This window comes from Pantherophis guttatus, chromosome 4 (genome assembly GCF_059756535.1).
Source record: "Pantherophis guttatus breed Tessera chromosome 4, ASM5975653v1, whole genome shotgun sequence".
Classification (NCBI taxonomy): Eukaryota; Metazoa; Chordata; class Lepidosauria; order Squamata; family Colubridae; genus Pantherophis; species Pantherophis guttatus.
Window position 1 is genome coordinate 53,687,399 of NC_142066.1, and position 21,453 is coordinate 53,708,851.

Consider the following 21,453-nt stretch of genomic DNA (forward strand, 5'->3'; position numbering starts at 1 on the left):
AGCTGTATTATTTTTTTTTCTGGATAATCCTCTAAAAAAAGCATTTCCATTTCAGTAAGTGTTTTCTACAGCTTTCCCAGCTCAGGTGTGCAAAAGTAGCTTGCATTTTCTATCATAGAACATGGAGCCAAGCCAGGCCCTTGTGGATGACAAAGGACAATTGTTGATTGAGGGACACGCTACTTTTTTGGAGTCCCTTCCTTTTATAGTAAACAGTTGTCTTTGCAATTTACCCACCCCTCGGGTATGAGACCCACAGCTGAGTATATAAGCCGTGGATGCAAGTATTGCCTTTTGTTCCCTGAAGTCCTTAAGGTTTTTTCCAACCAAGCACTTTGGCAAGAAATCCAGACTCATGCCTCCTAAAAAGCCTGACCCCAAGAAAGAAGCCCCCAAAGCAGCTCCGGCTCCGGCTCCAGCTCCAGCTCCAGAACCACCTAAAGAACCTGCCTTTGATCCCAAAAGTGTGACCGTAAGTAGGAGCTTCAGTTTTTCCTGTTCCAGCCTTTGCCAATTTGCTACTCTCAGATTTTTCTGATAATAACTCCTATAATTTCCAGATAACAATCCTAGAAAAGATTGTGGATAGCAAGATCCAGCACATCTGAAAGGGCATTAGGTTGAGAAGCATAGCTATTCATTACATTAAAAGATGACTTTGTTCAGACAGAGTTATCCAAGATAGTGAATTTAAATAGTGGAAGAAGCCACGTTTTATTCCGAATTTATCACTTGGCTACTCTGAAATTTAGTTTATCAGCCTCCCATTCCTTCCTTATTCAGCTTCAGGTAATATTAAATATTCATTACTTATTTTAATTAAATAATGTGATCTACAATGAATAGTTACTTTGGAAATCAGCTTCTGCTCAATGAATATAAATATATTTTGCAGAAACGGGATAGTTCAAGTTAATTGTAACTTTTAATATTTCTGATGCTTAATAAAAAATAATTCTTAGGTGTTGAAAGTTTTGATAAGATTTGTATTTAATTTGAAATTAATTGTAGAACCATTTGTTTGTAACGCTTTTTCATCAAATATATTATGATTCCAAGGAATGAATGTTATAATGTATATTATCTTGGTCCAAAAAAAACAACAACCTGAAAATGTTGAAAAATGTTTAATTTCCCATAAAATATTTATTTATTTATTTATTTATTTTCTACTGTTGTCATTGTGCTCGAATACATTCTACATATTTTCTTTCTTGTTTAAAACTCACGTTGAAAATGGAATGAATGTTCATGAAATAAATATCTGTCTCCTTTCAACATTATTTTCAACTATTTAAAGAAATCATCTACATCTAGCTTAAAAGTCTTCCAAAAGCTTCCCAAAGTTAAAAATCTGGATTTTTAAAAGTTTGGTATAGATCCTTTCTGTGATATTGTACTATTCTGAAGAAGCAGAAGATACTGTTAGTGTACAATACACTTTCCAAAACTTGTTCTCTTTTGATATGTTAGATTGTTTGTGACATCATTATCTCTTTTCTCTATGAATTTTCACATAGAAAATATGGCAGGGGTAATGGTGTCAAATGAAGGACAGCACAACTTTCTAAATTTCTTTCTTAATGGTTATGGGCTCCATTTTCATTTTCCAGGTAGAAATTCCTTTGATAATATTTGTAGAGGAATGGGCAGAAAGTAACATCAAAGATGTAGTTTTCAACATGTCATGTTGAACTCATGATATTGGAAGCACATTAGAAAATATTATCATCATAATTTATGGCATGGTTTTGGAATTTCAGGTGATATATAAACCCAACTAAAGAAAAATACATGAGACAATATAAAAATAAGAGGACAGCTATTTTTTTAAGTTCTTTATTTTCTTTCTTTTTTTAAGAAATAACTTATCCTTTGGATCTACTTGTTTTACTATTGAACATAATAATTAGGTTCATACATCATGTAATAGTACATTTAATAATTATTAATCAAATAAACCACAATTGATTGGATTTGCACAGATCCCAGGGACTGGATTTACTATAAACCCAAACTAAACAAGCTACATCACAACTTCTTTAGTTAATTTATATTAACATCCATGTATGATATGCCATACACTCACTCACTCATTCACTCACTCACTCACTCACTCACACACACAAACAAACAAATAAATAAATATTGCATGAAATAGTCAACGTATTTGCCAAAAATATCCAAAAGCCAAATGGTTTCACTGAAGCTGTGCAGAACCATAAAGTTATACAATGGGAAGGGCACTAAATTCTTTCTTAAGGCCTCTTAGATTCTTCAGTAGGGGAATCTACAGTAAAGCATTCCAGGAATATGGCTGTCTAACTTGTATCTCAACCCTTTCATAAAGGTGCAGCTTATCAATTAATTGCTTTGATTAGAGATCATGGATTAAACAGCTTTATAAGAGACTAGAAACTGTTTGTGGACTTTCTATGTGTTAAATGTAACAACGGATATTTTGTGTGTGTGTGTGTGTGTGTGTGTGTGTGTGTGTGTGTGTGTGTGAAAGGGGAGGAGAATTTATAGCTTTTTCTTTTCTTTCAGCACCTAGCCAGGGCGGATCCTACATGTTAAATATTAAATTTAATTTGTTCTTTTTTGTTATTGTTAGGGTTGAATTTATTCTTTTGTTTTGTTTCATTTTGTTTGTTTGTTTTACTGTTTTGTATTTTATTTTTATGATAAAATAATAAATAATAATTAAAAAAGAAAGGTGCATCTTATCATCCTGTGGAAAATTGGTTCCACTAATCAAACTGCTCTTTATTCTTTAGGACGGTAGCATTCTACAATCCTAAAGAATAATATTTCCTTTTTTCTATGTAGCATTTGCTCAGGTTTTTGTTAAGTTCTAAAATTTCCCTCCTCTATCTTTTCTTTTCAACACTATACCTTCCTAGTTCCTTTAATATTTCTTCATAGAACTACAGTATTTTCCTAATCCTCTTGTCATACGTTTTGCCCTTCTCTGAACCTGTTTCATGTTTTCTGAATCCTTCTTAAAGAGCATCCAAAACTGAACACAACCAAGTTGTGGGCTGATCAGCATAGAATTAGAAGATGATTTGGAATTTGTATTTCTGTTGACACAGCTTAAAAGTGCATTTGCCTCTTTTCTAACCACATTATCATGTTTATCCAGATTCAGTTTGTAATTGATTAGTATTCCAAGATATTTTTCACAATACTATTACCAAATCCTCTAGCCTACGTACATACTTTGTTTCTTAATTGAAAAATTTTGCATTTGTCTCTATTAAATTTCATGTAAAAATGAAATGACATTTAAAATTTAAAGTTTTATTTTCAGCCCATTTCTCTACAGTACCCAAGTGCACCATTAATTTAAATCATTACATAGTGAGCCAATCTTTCACCTTTCAAGTTGGCTTTATAATACTGAATGTATAAAAGGAGCAATGCATTATCCTGAAGTAGCCTAAAGAGTTCTTCTAGCTCTGTATCCAGTTTCCAAAAATAATCAAATAACAGATAACGCTTATGAGGAATGTGTCAACTTGTTTTTCTTTGTTTGACCATAATATTTGGTGTTAAGAAGTACATTTCCCCTTAATATTTAAGTGTCAGTGAAGCTACTCTTAATAACAGCGAAACACACTGAACTAACACATGCAGTAGGTCATGTGTTGTTATCATTTGCTTTCCACAGGCACTCAAAGCTGTGATCTCTGAAGTTATCATGCAGGCAAGGGAAAAACTTTTTGCATTCCTCAACTTTGATAGTGGCACATTCTTGTAAGATAGCTCTTGCAGTTGAATTATTAATAGCTTCAGAATAGAATGGAAAAGGTTTGAGCCTTGTCTTCGGAAAGATGACTTATGCTAATAAATATATATATAAGCACAAACACAGATACTGATAAACTTGGTAAATCATAATAAATAGGCTTAGATCACTTATTACCCTAAGCCACATTGTAGGTTTTAAAAAATATATATATTATGTGAATTCAGCCTATTATTGCTAATGTACCTCGGTTCCTATGGTTAGGACTTGCTATGAATTTAATTACATTTTTGGTAAATTTGCCCAATTAACACTAATTTATAATTAAGCCAGAATTACTGAAATCTTCACCATTTAGAATATTCCTCTCATGCAGAATTCAAAGCACACACTTAAGGGTTTGCACATATTGCTTGCAGATTGTGCAAACAAAGGCACCATAACTGCATAATGGATAAGGACTGAAATGGGATCGTGGAAATCCAGTTCAAGTCTGTATTGAACATTCACTGTGTGCTTTTGAACCAGTTGCTATTTCACAGCCCAATTTACATTGCAGGAATAAAAAAATAAGAAACATAACTGGAATAACTGAAGGAAATAGGAAATAGGAGCCTTGGTAGCGCAGCAGACTAAAGCACTGTTATTAACATCAGCTGCCTGCAATTACTGCAAGTTCAAATTTCACCAGGCTCAAGGTTGACTCAGCCTTCCATCTTTTCTAAGGTAGGTATAATGAGGACCCAGATTGTGGGGGCCAATAAACTGACTTTGTATAAAATATATAAAAATATGAAGGCTATTGCTTAATGCATTGTAAGCCGCCCTGAGTCTCCGGAGAAGGGTGGCATATAAATAAAATAAAATAATAATAATCTTACAAATAATATGAAAGAAAAATCATTTGCAAAAAAAAAGTATATTCTAAGAAAGGAACATACAAAGATGAGAAATGCTGATGAAAATGAATAGGACTTTTTAAACTGATGTAGAAATGTACAGGAACAAACATGAAACTGACATACTTCTACATATTTCTCCACTCACAGTGACAACATTTTCTTTCAGTTCAGGAAGAGGTCAGTGTGGAGAACCTGGACAATAAATGAAGAAGTTGAAGCTGCTAGGAGATACTATCAGAAAATAAGAAGTTGTTTTAATAGTGGGACTGCAAGAAAAAAATTGCAATGGCAGAGTGCTCCTTTTCATTCTTCCATTTAGTCAACCACATTCTCTTTCAGGATACTACACTCCAGTCTATTTCTACTCTGAATCTAGTTTTCTATCTTTCACCCCAAATCAGCATTCTGTTGGGCTCTTATTGGGCTATTTGTGAGTCCCACAACTTACCACAATCTTTTTGGTGTTTTTGAAAATCTTATGATTTCTTACAAAATTGGGTGTTAGTACTCACACATGATTGTTGGCAGCAAAGAATAGATAGTGCTCTACAGAAGATGGAACTTTTCTGTCCAGATTTTCAGTGTACTAACCACTATCTCTTGCAAGGCAAGAGATTCCTTCTTCTGAATTTTTATCTTCTCTTATCAGTTGACGGATATTTCCATACTAATGAAAATGCTTAATTTTCATTGTCTATTGTCTAATCTCTCTCTTGAGATTTAACCTTCTACAAAATAATGATAAAATAGATGATTTTGTTGAAAATAAATATCTTCTACAAAAATTCTAAAAATGTTTTCTACATAATAGTTCTTATTTAGATTATGTTCCTTCAAATGTTAATGCAGTTATTCTTAATAGTGCTTAATTAAGTCAAATCAGCCATATTACAATTCTTTTTCTGGTATTCTTTCATGTTATGTGGGGGGGAAAAATCTTCATATGTGAAATATGTATGTACATTGATTGGTTTTTAGACAAGATAATGTGAGTACAATTTTATGCACTTTGCACAGAGCTCCTGCAAATAGTTGTACTGAGTGTGTTAATGTTTACATAAAGCCAGCACATTTTGAGTTAACTGGATGGGACTGGAGTTGAAATGAGATACCGAGGTCGAGTGTTCAAGCTTTAAGAATGTCTAACTGGGCCTTATCACCTTTGGAAGATATGAGTTGGAAGACACAGGAAGATATGGGTGGTCACATACATACTGTACAAGGTTGTGAGTGTCTGTGTGATTTCCTGGCTAGATTATGAAAAACAACTAGAAACATAATACTGCTACTGTGACTATAATAACACTATCAAGAATTTTAAAACACTAAGTCTTTATGAGAAGATGAATATTTTATATTACAGAAACATTTCTGATTAAGAATTATGCTTAGCATCACTATGTGGTACTTTATAAAAGGAGCAAATAAACTCTGTTGCTTGATAAGTATTACAAGCAAAGTTTCAGAGTGAAAGAGACAACTGAGGGAAGGGGGAATGGTTCAGATAGACTCTGAACAACAAAGAGATGAAGCTAGGGAAGAAAGGGTAAGTTTTCATTTCAATTTGAAGAATACACGTGTTTGGCTGGAATATCTAACATAATGATATTTTTATGCCATTGCAATTACATGCAATTCTGTATATAGTTTAGCTTGACACATACAATAGAATTAACCCATCATTCTAAAACATAGATTGCTTAAATATGGTTTATTGAAAAATCATAGGTCATTAGATTTGAGCAATATGTAAATCCAAATTATATAAACATTATGTGAACCTGAGAAATGCACCAAATATAAAAATATAGTTTCTTATCATTGACTTCTCCTCTCCAGAGCGTATGACCAGGTTTAAAAAATGAGTAAATAAAATTATCTACAGTAAGCCTTGACTTATATGATTGTTTAATGATTATTCAAAATTATGACAGACTTTACAAAAGCTATTACAACCTGTTCTCAAAGTTACAACTGCTGCCCATCCCCCTATAGTCACATGATCACATTTTGGGTACTTGGCAAATGACTCACATTTAACACTGGTGGCAGGGTTCTGTTATCATGTGACTGTAATTTGCAATATTTTTTTGCCCTTTTCCAGCAGAACATGAAAAAAAACCCATTGGATATGCTGGATTTGCTTAACATTTCATGACTTTTGTAAAATGGTCATAAAATGTCCAGTCATGTAGTGCAGGGATATAAAACTCAAGGCTCGGGGGCCAAATCTGGCCCACAGGGTGCTTAGATTTGACCCATGGGGTCACCTTGGAAACAGCAAAGGAGTGGTCTGTGGTGCCTCTGCCAGGGAAGACGAATCTAGGGAGAGCTACGTGAGGCTCTCCTGAGCTCCATTGCAGCTGAAAATGGAACTCAGGAGTCCGTTTTCACTGATAGAGAACACGGGCCACCACAGGCACCCCCAACACAAGTGACGTCGAGCTGGCCACAGCTACCATGGCCACAGCCACCATGGCCACAGCCACCACAACCCCTCAAGTTCAAACACAATCCTGATGTGGCCCTCAATGAAGTTGAGTTTGGCACTCCTGATGTAGTGTCTTGACTTACAACTATAATAACTTGTGAAATTCTGAAATCTATTGTGGTCATAAGTTCCTGTAGTCTTGTTTGTAGATGTAGTAAAAGGCCTGTAGACACCTCAAATTATTCAAATAATTTGACTAATTACCCATATTTTTTGTACTATAAGATGACTCCCCCCCCCAAAAGTGGGTGGAAATGTCTGTGAATGTCTTACAGAATGAATATTGTGGCAGGGGGAAAGGGGGTTGGTGTCGCGATGGCATTCGCTGCCACCACCTGTCACCACTGCTGCCTGTCACCGCTACCGCCGTTTGCTGCCACCGGGGAACACTGGAGCCTTCGCTGCCGAGCAGCTGATTGGCGGCTGAATCGGCCTCCCAGAATACTGCCAATCAGCTGTTCTAGGCAGCAGGAATCGCAGCCATTCCCCACTGCTGTTCGCCGCTATCATTTGCTGCTGCTGCCAATTGCTATCGATTGCTGCCTCCAAATAGCGACAGCGAACGGCAGCAGCAATAGCCGGTGGCGATCCCCCCCCGCCTAGAATAGCTGATTGGCAGTATTCCAGGAGGCCAATCCAACCACCAATCAGCTGCTTGGCAGTGAAGGCTCCAGTGTTCCCCGGCGGCGGCAGTAGGTCAGCTCAGTTGACCGGCGGTGGACACAACGGAGCAGAGCCCTGACTAGCCACATGCTCGGGCTGCAATAACATGCTGAAGTTGACCAGGCTGTTTGCTGCAAGGATGCTAGCCAGATGAATACCGGATGGATACTGGGAGGCAGAGGCAGATTTTTTTTTTCTTGTTTTCCTCCTCTAAAGCTAATGTGTGTCTTATGGTCCGGTGCATCTTATGGTATGAAAACTATGATATGTGCTATCATGTCAGTGTCAACTCTGATAGATTTTCTCCATGAAAATAATAGCCTTTCCCTTTCTCTCTGTTAGATTGAATTCAGTGCTGATCAGATTGAAGGTAAGTAATGGTTTATTTTAAAACTATTGTAGTTATATGCTATGTATGCTATAGTTATATGCTATGTATGCTATAACTATGTATTGTAGTTATATGTATGCTATTCCTCCCACCCCCATATTTTAGTGAATAAATCACCACTTGTTGATTTCACAAAATATACTAAACTATAAACTATGAAAGCCATTAAGTTCAGCAGGACATATGATAAAAGTTATTATGTTGGTATCAGTTATTATGTTGGTATATTGCTGTATTCAACACATCATATTAACTAAGATTTATAATGATGATTTTATAAACAAATTAGAATGGCTTGTTTTGCATAAGTCACATTATAGTATAGCATGACTGAACAAAATCAAAGTCCATAACAGAATAACAGAGTTGGAAGGGACCTTGGATGTCTTCTAGTCCAACTCCCTGCTGAAGCAGGAGACTCTCATTTTGAAAGCCTCCAGTGATGGAGCACACACAAGGAAAGTTGAACCTCTGGTTATTTGTTCTCATTGTTAGGAAATTTCTCCTTGGTTCTAGGTTTCTTTTCTTCTTGATTAATTTCCATCCTTTGCATCTTGTTTTGCCTTCTGATGCTTTGGAAAATAGGTTGACCCCTCTTTGTTATGGTAGCGCTCTGTTAATGTAGCCAAGATTCCATTGCCTTTTTTGGTTGGTGCTGAGATCACGTATTTCAGCTTCTTCAGAACTCTGGGATGTAATCCACCAAGTTCTGGTCATTTGAACTTCTTTAGAATGGACAGCTGTTCTTTCACCATTTTCTTGCTTATGTTAATTTGTATTCCTAGTTTATCTTTTACGATTATGTTTTTGATAACCGTAAATGATGTATTTTTTTTTTGCATGAAGACAGGTGAAAATATACAATAGCCTTGTTTAATAACTTTTGTTCATAAATTGGGTACTACCTGAAAGCTGCCAGGGACGCGGTGGCTCAGTGGCTAAGACACTGAGCTTGTCGATCAAAAGGTTGGCAGTTCAGCGGTTTGAATCCCTAATGCCGCGTGTACAGGGTAAGCTCCCATTACTTGTCCCAGCTTCTGCCAACCTAGTAGTTCGAAAGCACGTAAAAAATGCAAGTAGAAAAATAGGGACTACCTTTGGGAAGGTAACAGCGTTCTGTGCACCTTTGGTGTTTAGACATGCTGGCCACATGACCACGGAGACGTCTTTGGACAGCACTGGCTCTTCGGCTTTGAAACGGAGATGAGCACTGCCCCCTAGAGTCTGGAATGACTAGCACATATGTGCGAGGGGAACTTTACCTTTATCTTTCCCTGAAAGCTATTACATGAGCAGCTATGTTATCTATATATAGAAACTTTATAATATTTCAATAGTTTCAACCTGTATTTTTGAGCACTAGCGATTCCCCCTTCTTTCAGAGGAAGAGACATATTGCGGCATAACCTAAGGTTGGTTATGTTGAATTATGGTTGATAGTATGGCAAAAGACATTGTTATCTACGCATTATGGGAATTATTGGCTAAATCTCAAGCAGTAGCTTGATGAAGGCAGAAAAACTGCCGTGGCAGGTCTGAACGTCAGTCCTGAACTTCAATCCAGTTTATAAATCCTTTGATATATTATTAGCCATTGTGATGCCACCAATGACCTAATAACAAGCCAACCCAACTATTGCTGTGCCTCAAGGATTTCTGTGAAGCTTAAGACTCTTGGGCTTCCACTTGTCTGAGGTTGCATACTGGCACTGTCTTCTTGCAATATTTCAATGGTAGAGATAAAATCATGAAAAAGGTGATGTTGGAGATCCAGAAAAAAGTAGACCATGCCTCAGAGGTAGTGAAGGATTTTGATGGTAAAATTTCAGCCTTGAATTCACGGATGGATATGCTGGAAGAGCAAATTCACAGCCTTGCCCAGTCAATAGCTGCAACTAGCTCTATAATTGAGCATGAGCAAGCATGCAGACAGGATTTGGATGGCTCATCTAGACAAAATAAACACCTCAGTTGCTTCATGAAACAGATCAAGAAATCGATGCAACTTCGTACTCTCAGGATCCATGGCTTACCTGAGAAAGAAGAGGGCCACAATTTGGCAGCCTTCATTGAAAAATGGTTGCCACATATTGTGAAACTAGGAGGCACTACCATTGTGGTGGAAAAAGCCTATCGACTACCACAGAAAAGGGAGAAATCAAATGCAAATCAATGCAGCAGGACTGTTCTTATTCAGCTTGCAGAATTAAAGGATAAAGAGAGGATAATGCAGCAAGTTAAGAAGCTAAAAACTATCGCATACAAAAATAACATAATTCTGATTTTTCCAGAAATATCCATCCCTGAAGGTAATGTTCTGGGCTGAAACTAAAACTGAACATTTTGAGTAATACCCAGTTTATAGGATCCATATATAGTATAACTATACTGTTTGAAATCAATGGGATTTAAGTTAATCATTCCTACTAAATTTAGTTGAGTGTACTTCTGAATCTATATTGAATATGCTTTTAATTAGGTTTCAGTTCAATTACTTTTTTTGTTTTCTGATGGTCACACAAAAGAACGTATGCTTCCTGCAACTTTAAATAAAACAGTAGATTCAAAACATAGGATAGTTCATTTCAGAACTATCTAAGCAGAAATAGATTTAAGATGACTTAATAACCAAAAAGCCAATAAATATAATTCCTTTAAGTGGAATAGTAGTAAAATAGTATAAAAATAGAAAAATTATTGGAAATCATGATTCTGATCTGTTCAATATACAACGTTGAATACACTGGCTTCCTGATTCTGCTTAAATATCTCTTCAGAGGCAAATAGACTATACTGTTTTTGGTATTAGAAATTTTCTTTAACTAAAAGTTTAACTAAAAGCTTTTTTTCCTGTTCAATTGTGTTCAATTCTTGAAAACTGCCTGGACAAGTCTTTGGAGTTTTCTTGGCAAGCTTTTTTAGAAGCCACTGATGTCTTCTTAGGGCTGAGAGAAAGTGACTGGCCCAAAGTCACTCGGCTGTCCAACCTTTCTACCTTTTCCTATAATCTATTCTAGACCTTATAGCCACACCCGCATCACCTTTGGACCCCCATCATAGCCGATCCAGCATGGGAAGTCATCCTCTTAGGGCCCTTCGACTGGTCCTCCTCCCCAACCACCAGTCCCTGTTGCTTCTCCCCTGCCCCTCATCCCAGTCAATTTGACAAGGGATAATTGTCCCCAGCCAATTAGTTGTGCATCCCAGCTTCTCAAAATGGAAACTGGAAAGTTGGTGTGTGTGTGGGGGGGGGGGAGACAGCAAATTTGTTGTTTTCTCTGGCAAGAAATGCTACTTCCTGACCCATTGTGCTGTGTGTACGTGCAAGCGGGAGTGAATTGTGAATTGGGAGACAAAGTGTGAGCTCACAGCAGGCTGCAAGTGACAGGAAAGCGGTGATGGCAGCACCAACAACACTATGAGCAGGATTAGGGCAGCAGCCAACATCTCTGCCACTTCTATTCTGGTCGGGAAAAGCGAGAAACTGCTTAAAGCTCAAACATTGGCCCACAGTGTGCTGGAAGACCTGGTTTTCAGCCTTGTGATTGGCTGTTGCTGTGCACTGCATAGTCACCGCTGCTACTTCCATATCCACTGGTACTGCCATCTGGGCTAGGGCCATTATAAATTCAGAGGGTGAGGAGGCATGTATGGACATGGTGGACAGGATGGGAGAAAGCAAACCAAAGGAACGATTCAGTGGGTCCCTGCAAGCTGCTGCCTTCCAGACGTTCCACGCTGTTACAAGGAGCCCCTTGGCTGAATGTTGCAGTTTTATGGCAAGGCAGCAGATGGGCAGGTGGAGATTCGTGATGCTTCTGAAATAATAGAGTCCTTCCAAGCACATCCAGAAATCAGGAATTTGTTTTCAGTTTCTAAATCAGTGGTGGATTGCCCCCAGTTCGCACCGGTTCTATAGAACCGGTGGTAAAACTGGCGGGAGGCTCCACCCACCAACCCCAATGTCATCAAAATGCTTCTGCACACGGCCCTGTTGCAAACCGGTAGTAAAGGTAAGTAGAACCCTGTTCTAAATGGAACTTGGGAGGAGGAGTTGGCTGAAAGTCTACCTTGCTATACCCCAATTGTTCTTCCTTTCCTCTGCCAAACTAAAAAAAAATCCTGCTACTGTAATGCTATTGTTAAAAATTTGGGGTTGAAAACTTGCTATCTTTTATAAGATTACCAATCACAGGTCTAGATTAGTTTCTTTATATTGTGGTGAATTAGTGCCAGAATCTGACATTGCTCAAAATGTTTTGGATTTGATCTATGCTCAGACTCTGACAGTCAATGGAAAAAAAGTAACAACATCACAGCTAGCCCGGCCCTGCCTGAATCCACCTTGGCCAGCCACCCAGTTCCGCCTCAGCCCCAGTCCTCCCCTCCAGCTAGTGATGGGGTGGGGAAAATGAGGGAGGAGAAGTCAGTTGAAGGGACTCTGTTGAAGTACTTGTGAGCGATGGGAGGAGGAAGGCTGGAGGAAGATTAGGAGAGCTGAGGAATCCTCCCTGGGAGATTAAAACCAGTCGGCGTTCCCCTCCCTTTGTCTATCGAGTGTGGCTACTGACAGCTGCTATGAGTGAGGCAAAAGGAGTAATAGATTGCAACCAATAAAAAGACTGGGTGAATTTTCTCTCCAGGGAACGATTACTAGGACACCTCACTCCCAACTTCATGTGGGCCTCTCTTGGAAACCATAGGCATCTCCCACTGTTCACACAATCCAAGGCCTGGATTTTTGGGTGGATTTCATTTTTAACATATTTTTATTTTCCAGTTGTGACCAATTGTTTCTCTTTTAATATACTCAGCCATCCAACGTTCTCAAGGGGGCCTGTGGGGAGGGGCAGTCAGGGACAGGAACTTTTCCTTACCAGCCTTTAAGGAGGAGGAGGCCACCACATCCTGTTGCATCCTGCCTTGCTCCATTCTGGACCCAGCTCCTCCTCACAATGCCGGAGCATCCCAGAAGAACTGAGTACAGAGTTGGGACAGGCAGAAGTTTTTTTTTAGTTTGGCGGAGGAAGGGAAACAAATTCCTGATTTCTAGATGTGCTTGGAAGTACTCTATTATTAGCCAATTATTATTATGCACGCCCCCGAAAAGTCAGCTGCAGTGGAGGGCCCAGGATGAAATGGGCATGGCCGGGCAGCTGAGGCCATTCCGATGTCCATAGAACAACAGCCCAAATCACTTTCTGCTTTGCAATTTCTCACATGGAAAGAGAGAAATTATAATATTTCTGTTTGCTACCTAGTCCAGCCGTTATGCTTTCTTTTGAGATCAGATAAATATAACCTCTCCAAAACTCCCACATACAGATAAAAATAGGCCTCCATTTCTGTTTTTTTAACTATTTCACATGTTGGTTAGGAAGGATTTCTACAAAACTTTCTGCTAATGCAAAGAGCTAATGGAATTTTGTTTTTTTGCTCAGAGTTCAAGGAAGCATTCATGCTCTTTGACAAGACCCCAACTGGAGAAATGAAAATCACATACAGTCAGTGTGGAGATGTCATGCGAGCCTTGGGACAGAACCCAACCAATGCAGAGGTCTTGAAAGTGCTAGGGAAACCAAAGGCAGAAGGTACATATATACAGAGATTCAGCCCTTTTCATATCATACTTCAAAAGTTTCCTTCCTATCATAAAACTATACATCTGCATTAGAGGTGGTATTCAGCCGGTTCTGGCGAACTGGTAGCGGAAATGTTGAGTAGTTCAGAGAACCGGCAAATACCACCTCTGACTGGCCCCGCTCCTGATCTATTTGCTGCCTCCCAAGTTCCAGCTGATTGGCTGGGTCTTCTTTTGTTGCTCTGCACAGGAGAATGGAGCTGGAAAGCAGGTTAGTGGGATGGGGGGGGATTGGGGATTTTGCAGTAACCTTCCTCCAGGAGTGGGGAGGGAATGGGGATTTTGCAGTATCCTTCCCCTGCCACGCCCACAAAGCCACGCCCACAGAACTGGTAGTAATTTTTTTTGAATCCCGTCACTGATCTGCATGTTCAATAACTGATCTACAAGCAATTGCAAAATTTAAGTCTTCTGAGCTGTAATGTATCCAAGTTCAGATCTGCTTGAATCAGTTTCCAAGTTTGTTGTCACAAGCTGCTATACTGATGAAATGGGGAAACTGTACCTAAATACATGGGAAAGTAAGTTTGTGTGTGTGTGTGTGTGTGTGTGTGTGTGTGTGTGTGTGTGTGTGAGAGAGAGAGAGAGAGAGAGAGAGAGAGAGAGAGAGAGAGAGAGAGAGAGAGAGGGAGGACAGGCTAAAAGGAGTATTGGAATTGTCTGTTGCTGTATCAGAACTGTTACTTTTGGTATTTGTCATCATCAGCATATTCTTTCTTGTCAGAAATGAACACAAAAATGCTGGATTTTGAGACCTTCCTCCCAATGTTACAACACATTGCCCGATCCAAGGACCAAGGGACTTTTGAGGACTTTGTGGAAGGACTCCGTGTCTTTGACAAGGAAGGAAATGGCACTGTCATGGGAGCTGAACTGCGTCATGTCCTTGCTACTTTAGGTACAGGAAGGAATTTAGTCCGTAGCATGTTGAAGGGAGTAAAGTATCTGTAGAATTTGTGACAAAATTATGTTTTGGCAACGTTTGACCTTCCAGAATAATTAGCATTTAACCAATCTGTCTGCTGTCTTTCAAATCATCCATATGTTCATATATACTCCAGCGTGTATGCACTATATAGCACACTGCTATGATTAGTTCAGACAGTGGATTTGAATTTAAAGCAGGCTATTTTTTGTGATGCTTCCATGAGTACTGTGTGTGTGTCTTTATAGTAATAATACGTTGTGATTTATGGAGCTGCCATTTCAGGAGTTTTTTTCCCCAGCTGATTGTGCAAGATCAATGCCTATAATGGGGTCCAAGTGTGAAAGTGAATATCAGTAATACTTTATACTAAAGAAATAGCCCTGGTCTTAAAAATCTCAGAGTAAACTTAACTTCTCATGCATCAACCCCTGAACTGTGGATGATTGTGGAAGCAGAGCAGCCCATATCAACCTGGAAGGCATTTCTTTATTATTTTATTTTCTAATTTTCTTCATCTTTGTCACAACTCCCATTCATATGTAAAACAAGCGGAACATTCATTTTTTTCAAGAATTCATTCTCTCATTTGGCAATTTTTTTGTGACTACAGGTATTTCTGGGATTATTGTTGCATATACAACTGCACCAGGAGTTACTTATTACAGGATGCCACTGCATAACTGGAGGCTTCTGCTAGAGGCTTCTGCTGTGCTAGATCAGTTGTCTCTGACTTGGTGACTTCCAGAATTCTTTTGTCCATGTTAGCTAGACATTCTATGATTTACAATCCAAACAGATTTGGAGAATGCCAGGTTAAGAAAGACAGAACTAAATCTTATTTAATATTAACAACCAGATTTATTAAGTACTGTGTTTCCCTGAAAATAAGACCCTGTCTTATATTTTTTTAACCCCAAAATAAGCTCTTGGCTTTATTTTTGAGGAGGTCTTATTATTTTGGGATGCATGGGGCAAGACGGGGCTCCTCTTGCCATTTTACCTGATTTCCGTCTCTTGTCTCCCTAACCCTGACCAGAGGAAATGGCGGGGACAGTCTGCACATGCATTTAAATGTTTTCGGGGAGGGCTTATTTTCAGGAAGAACTTATTTTAGCGCATGTGCTCAAAAGCCCAATTAGGCTTATTATATGGGGAGGTCTTATTTTTGGGGAAACAGGTAGTTCCTATTTCGCCTGCATTCAGAGATACGTACTGAAGCAAAATTAAACTCACTTGATTTCTATTTTATAGGCGAGAAGATGACAGAGAATGAAGTTGAGCAATTGATGGCTGGACAAGAAGATGCCAATGGCTGCATCAACTATGAAGGTATTGTTAGTAGATAAAACCCACTTTAAAAATCTGTTTAAAAGGATCCTTTGCATTTGCTGTTTATAGCTGGAGCTGTTTCTAAAATTGCCTAATGCTGTGAAGTTTCTACTGCTATTTTATTTCTTAGAAGTCTCAGTACAAATCAGACAGGAATAAACAGTGACTCCCTGAAGAAATAGAACAGGAACAATGTTGAAATGTTTGGGCTGCTGAAGTTACTGCTAGAATAAAGATTGGTACTGCAACCACCTAGCTTTCTATGAATATGACTGAGTAGGCTTTCCACTCCATTTGGTTGCTTCCTGTTTGGGACATAAGGACTACAATAGTGGTACAATTGGAATGGCCTGAGAATTTGAATGCCATTTAACTTCCTATAAAAAGTAATTCTTAAATTTAGGATCAAAACTTCTTTTTCAGTTACTTACCTGCACTGTCTTTACAGCAGGCATCATTTTGGTGATCAAAGGACAGACTTGGGGGTGGGAGGGAGAGACATTAATAGCCATCTAAAGGCCATGGTAGCATGGTATTGCAGGCTAACTCTGCCAGCAGTTCGATCCTGACCAGCTCAAGATTGACTCAGCCTTCCATCCTTCCAAGATTGGTCAAATGAGTCCCCAGATTGTTGGGGGCTATATGTAAACCGCTTAGAATAGGCTGTAAATCGCTTAGAATGGGCTGTATACCATAGAGTGGTATATGCTATTGCTATTGCTGTCTACAAAACTTTCTTCACAATTATTGCAATCCAGCCCAATCCGCATATTCTGGGCAGCATACAACACAGCAAGATATGTAGAACAAAAACAAACATTCAATTGTAGTCTGCTTGTGTGTAAAAATTTTGTGTCAGTTTGTGATCTTCAATTGGGAAAAATCGGAAGGGTAATAATTATTAAAACAAAGTAATTTAAATGGGATAATTTACAAAATGCTGGGTATCCACATGACCAAGAATGAAATTTGGGGAAGTGGAGGCCACTTCAGCATTTACTATGTTTTCCGGCAACACTCCCCAAAAACCTGTAGGTTGCACAATGGAAGATGGGAGAATTGTTTTCCTGCCCTCTTTCCCATCTCTCTGGCCCCTGTATCAAATAAAGACAGTAGCAAGACCTGACAGATAAGAGATGATTGGCTGCTTTGGAACAAAGGCTGAAATCTGAAATTTCTTAACAGCAGCAGGCAGTGAGGGAAGGAGGGGCTTATACCTGCTAGTAAAGTTATAGATGGCTGAGGGATGCTGGTGTTTGATGGGTGAACTCTTTTCCTCCCTGGAAGGAGGGAGACTCTGGAGACAAACCAGAATGGGAAGTGGGGGTACTTCCTTTATTCCCCATCCCCCCGCAAAGTGGCAGGCAGCTTCATAAGTCAGCTGAGGAGGAGGAAGACTGATTTCCAAGCTCCCTGGCAGTGTCCCATTTAAATGTATTGATAAAAATGTTTAAATTATCAATTTATATTGAATTAATGTAAGAAAAAGTATGCTTTCTAGAACTGTGTTATAGTTCAGACCATCTGGAACTACCTTTCAAATCCTTTTTTAATTTTTTAATATACTTACTGATCTAGATTAGACGAATTGAATTTTGAAGGCTCTGCACTGACTGTAATGAGACTTAACGCTTGACTAAATCTGCAGAATATTTTTTATTATCAGAATATCCTTTCTGATAATCTAGAGATTAACCTGTATTTCTTCTAAATTCCTGTTTTTATTTTCCTCAGCTTTTGTCAAGCATATCATGTCTGGCTGAAGCTAGAATCTTTAAAGTGAGTCCTTTTTCAATATTTCTTATTTGAATCATTGTATAGTATGATTAGGAAAATTTCTGGCATATATTATCACTTTCGTTAGTCCTGAAAGTAGGTGTGGAAGATGATGCTAATGCTAAATATTTTAACATTAGCAAGTCTCAAAATAGCAATGAGAAGAGGGGAAGATGAAGTTAAAAAATAGAGAGTAATGTCATGGAAGTTTCAGGATGTTGCAAAACTGATGGTGACTGACAAAACTAGGAAGAGAACTAAGGAGTAAAAAATGCAATTGAGCTATAAACAGATAAATAGACAAAAAGACACAGGGATTAATTATAAGGATTCCTTAATAGATATATTTTGCTTTCCTTTTTTTTGCATTTTCATAAACAGTCAAATAATTGTGCAGTACTGGTAATAGGGCAACATGGCACACGCACACACACACACACAAATACATAACCAATAATTACAATATTACAGATAACACAAGTGTGACATTCTTTTCATAAAATGTGAATTAATATGTTTGGGCAATTCCTCATGGAGAAAAACTAAATAGAAAGATACTAATGGATTATACTAATTGAGCTTCTAATTGATCTAATAACAATTTGTGAAATTCGAAACTGCACTCCTTTTGTGACTTTTTGAAGTGGAAGAGATGTAAAACTGGACTTTTCCAAAAGACTGAGTTCAACAAAGTTCTGTGTTGTTGCAACTATAAATAATAGCATTTGCACTTTTTTATTATTATTGGAAACGATCTTGGCTCCATTGAATGAAAATATATAACTAACTATATCATGATTAGGTTACTACACACAGTTAAAAATTTTTTAAAAAAATTACTAAGAAGTCATTCAATTATCTTGTTCTTTCTTTCCAGATTCTTCAGATGAGTAAAAAAGTGATTCGGCAGAAATTTCCTCATACTATTTCCCCCTTAAAATTCTGTAGGAGATGAACCTACCACAAGCCACATTAAAGGGACCGCCCATTATAATAACAAAACCACTGCATTAAACACCTTTGCATCAATTTCAAATTTTATTTTTTTAATAGTTTCTTCCTTCTTTTTTGTTGCATCTGGTACATTTAAATTAAAATATGGATATTTGTGCAGGATGCACAAATTATTATTTGGTTAAAAAAAGGCCAGAAGGGGATAATAGTGTATATATGTGATGGCCCATAATCTTTCTACTCCTGGTTATTTTGACATGGGATAGTGGGAGTTATAATTAATCAGATATGGAACACATCAGATTGGAGAACATTGCTATATGAAAAAATAAAGATTTGTTTGTTTCTATCTTTCAATCAACTGCAGAATGTTCCATTTTTGGTAATGGATAATAAACTATGAGATGCTCTTTAGAAGAGGAACATACAGTTGCTGAGCTCTCTTTGGTATGGAACTATACAATAACTATTTATAGAAGGCAGACTGAATTAAATGCCGATATATATATTTATATATAATATTAAAATATATAAAATCTAGCTTTTAATAATTAATGATTAATTTTATATTAGCAATTTAATAGTTTGCCAATTTAACAAACATTTCAATGTATTTTCTTCCTGATATGTGTTAAGCACTCTCCCCAAATTGATGCTATATTATACACTTGTGGGATTTTAGTGCTGACACTTGACCATCTTGATTAATGGTGACAGTTCTTGTAATCCAAGATATCTGGAAAGCACCAGCCTAAGGAAAACATAAGGCAGCAACCATTTGGCTTTTGTAGAAAGGGCAATTTATAATCAATATATACATTTTTTGCCCCATATCATGATGACTGTATAGTTACTCAACATCTGCCAATATTTGAAGAAAAAAACATTCAAGGTAATTTATGATTCACGCAATGCAGACATAAAAATAAAGTAAAAATAATTACAGAATACATAAATATAAAAACAGGAAGATACAAATATAAATATGTGTATATTTATTGCAATTTATACCCTACTGTTTAGAATAACAATCCCCCTAAAGCAGATTCTATTTAAAATAACGATTACAATATTTTAAAACAAATATCTAGGATCTTGGCAGGCAATGGCTTTGGTCAGGAAATGCAGCAAAAGTCCAGCTGGAATAGGCTTTGGTGATGGTCTTTGACTGGCAAATGTAGACAGGCTTCCAAGATGCAATTTAAAGTGCTGGTTTTCAGTTATAAAACCTTTCATGGTAAAGAGCTATTTGCATGACTGCCAATCTCCAACTTTCTCTGGTCATCCCACAAAATCTGGAACAATGAGCATGCATCAGGTTCCTTCTATCAAAGTACTATAGGACCTAACATGCTTTCTCTATCACAGCATTCCATATGGAAAAGCAATCCATTTGTGATTTGGATGGTCATGTAAGGTCCAATAATAATATGTTTAAGCTCATAGATGCCAAACAAGAAACTTAAACAGAGGCTTGAGTAAAATAGCATTTAATCTCGATCAAGCTTAAATTGTTAGCTGTTCCAAACACATACAAGATACATGCAGGTAACAACTACAAAGGAGAAGGAATGTGGAACCCCTTTTATATTGTTTAGGAAAGTCATAAACCTCCAAATCTGGCAACTTTGATTTGTGTATTCCTGGAATTTGATTTGTATATCCCCCCCTCCCTAACAGGGTAGAGCCTCTTAATGAGCATCATTAGCATTACCTCTTCCTGACCATCTTCCTTGTGTTCACATTTGGCTTTTTAGCCCCCTGGAGTGGAGGGAACTCAAAAGATAAAAGATGAGATAGGGTCTTAGGCAGGAGGGGGAGAGATAAGGCTCTGATCAAAAGGTGGAACATATAGGTTGACAAATGCCAGATACTTCACAACAGACCCTAATAACAGTCCAGGAAGTTTGTCAATGTGGCATGTTTGTGTTATAACTACAAAGGGCATAATATATATGTCAGTGTCACAGGAAACAAATATTTACAGCATGCAGGTATACAAAGACATCATATATCATACACATATACATTGCAGGAAACAATTAACAAGTTTCTACTAATTCTAATATTACAGTATATCTTATTTCCTTACTGTCATATCCTTGGCCTTTAGTAAGGCCCTGAAAATCTAGCTTTTCCTCTAAGCTTTGGACAGAACCTGGATGAGCCTGTCTAGAAATAAGTGAATAAGAATATGATATGGTTGGCCTGGGTTATTTAGTATTTCTGCATTTCATTTTTTAATTCCTTTTTGTTTAATTTTTAACCATATATAAGCACTCAGGGCTACTATTGCAAGTTAGGTGGCCATATAAATCATATTAATGAATAAAAGGAAGGAACGAAGTAACCTAGAAAGGGGCCACCATTACATTCTAGTAGCATACAGGAAACTCTTAAGAGATAAAAATAGATGGAAAAATAATGAAAATAAAAAGGAGCCTGCACTGTGGCATAAAAAGTGTAAAATAATAAGGAATTTTAAGGAATGAAGCAAAACCTTTTAAAAGCATATGGCAAAAAAATAAAGGGTTAAAATAGATTCCTAAAAGGAAATGGAGACTGCAGAGGAATTTAAAGAATTCCTTTCACCAGAGATTGGATTGATTTTTTCAGCTCAAAGGGAC

At 37.6% G+C, this 21,453-nt stretch overlaps 1 protein-coding gene across 3 annotated transcripts; it reads left to right on the forward strand.

Annotated features, from left to right (window-relative positions):
• Positions 1–214: 214 nt before the first annotated feature.
• MYL4 (myosin light chain 4) lies at positions 215–18,908 on the forward strand. 3 transcript variants are annotated; one of them, XM_034415881.3, is made up of 7 exons: positions 215–472; positions 8,150–8,177; positions 13,640–13,789; positions 14,564–14,737; positions 16,019–16,096; positions 17,831–17,875; positions 18,750–18,908. In XM_034415881.3, exons 1-6 carry the CDS (start codon positions 356–358, stop codon positions 17,857–17,859), a joined length of 576 nt encoding a protein of 191 aa, XP_034271772.1. In that variant the 5' UTR covers positions 215–355; the 3' UTR covers positions 17,860–17,875; positions 18,750–18,908. The 3 variants fall into 3 exon arrangements, with proteins under 3 accessions (XP_034271772.1, XP_034271774.1, XP_034271771.3); XM_034415883.3 differs by lacking the exon at positions 215–472 and adding an exon at positions 8,040–8,057; XM_034415880.3 differs by lacking the exons at positions 215–472; positions 8,150–8,177 and adding an exon at positions 9,844–10,507.
• The last annotated feature ends 2,545 nt before the right edge of the window (positions 18,909–21,453 follow it).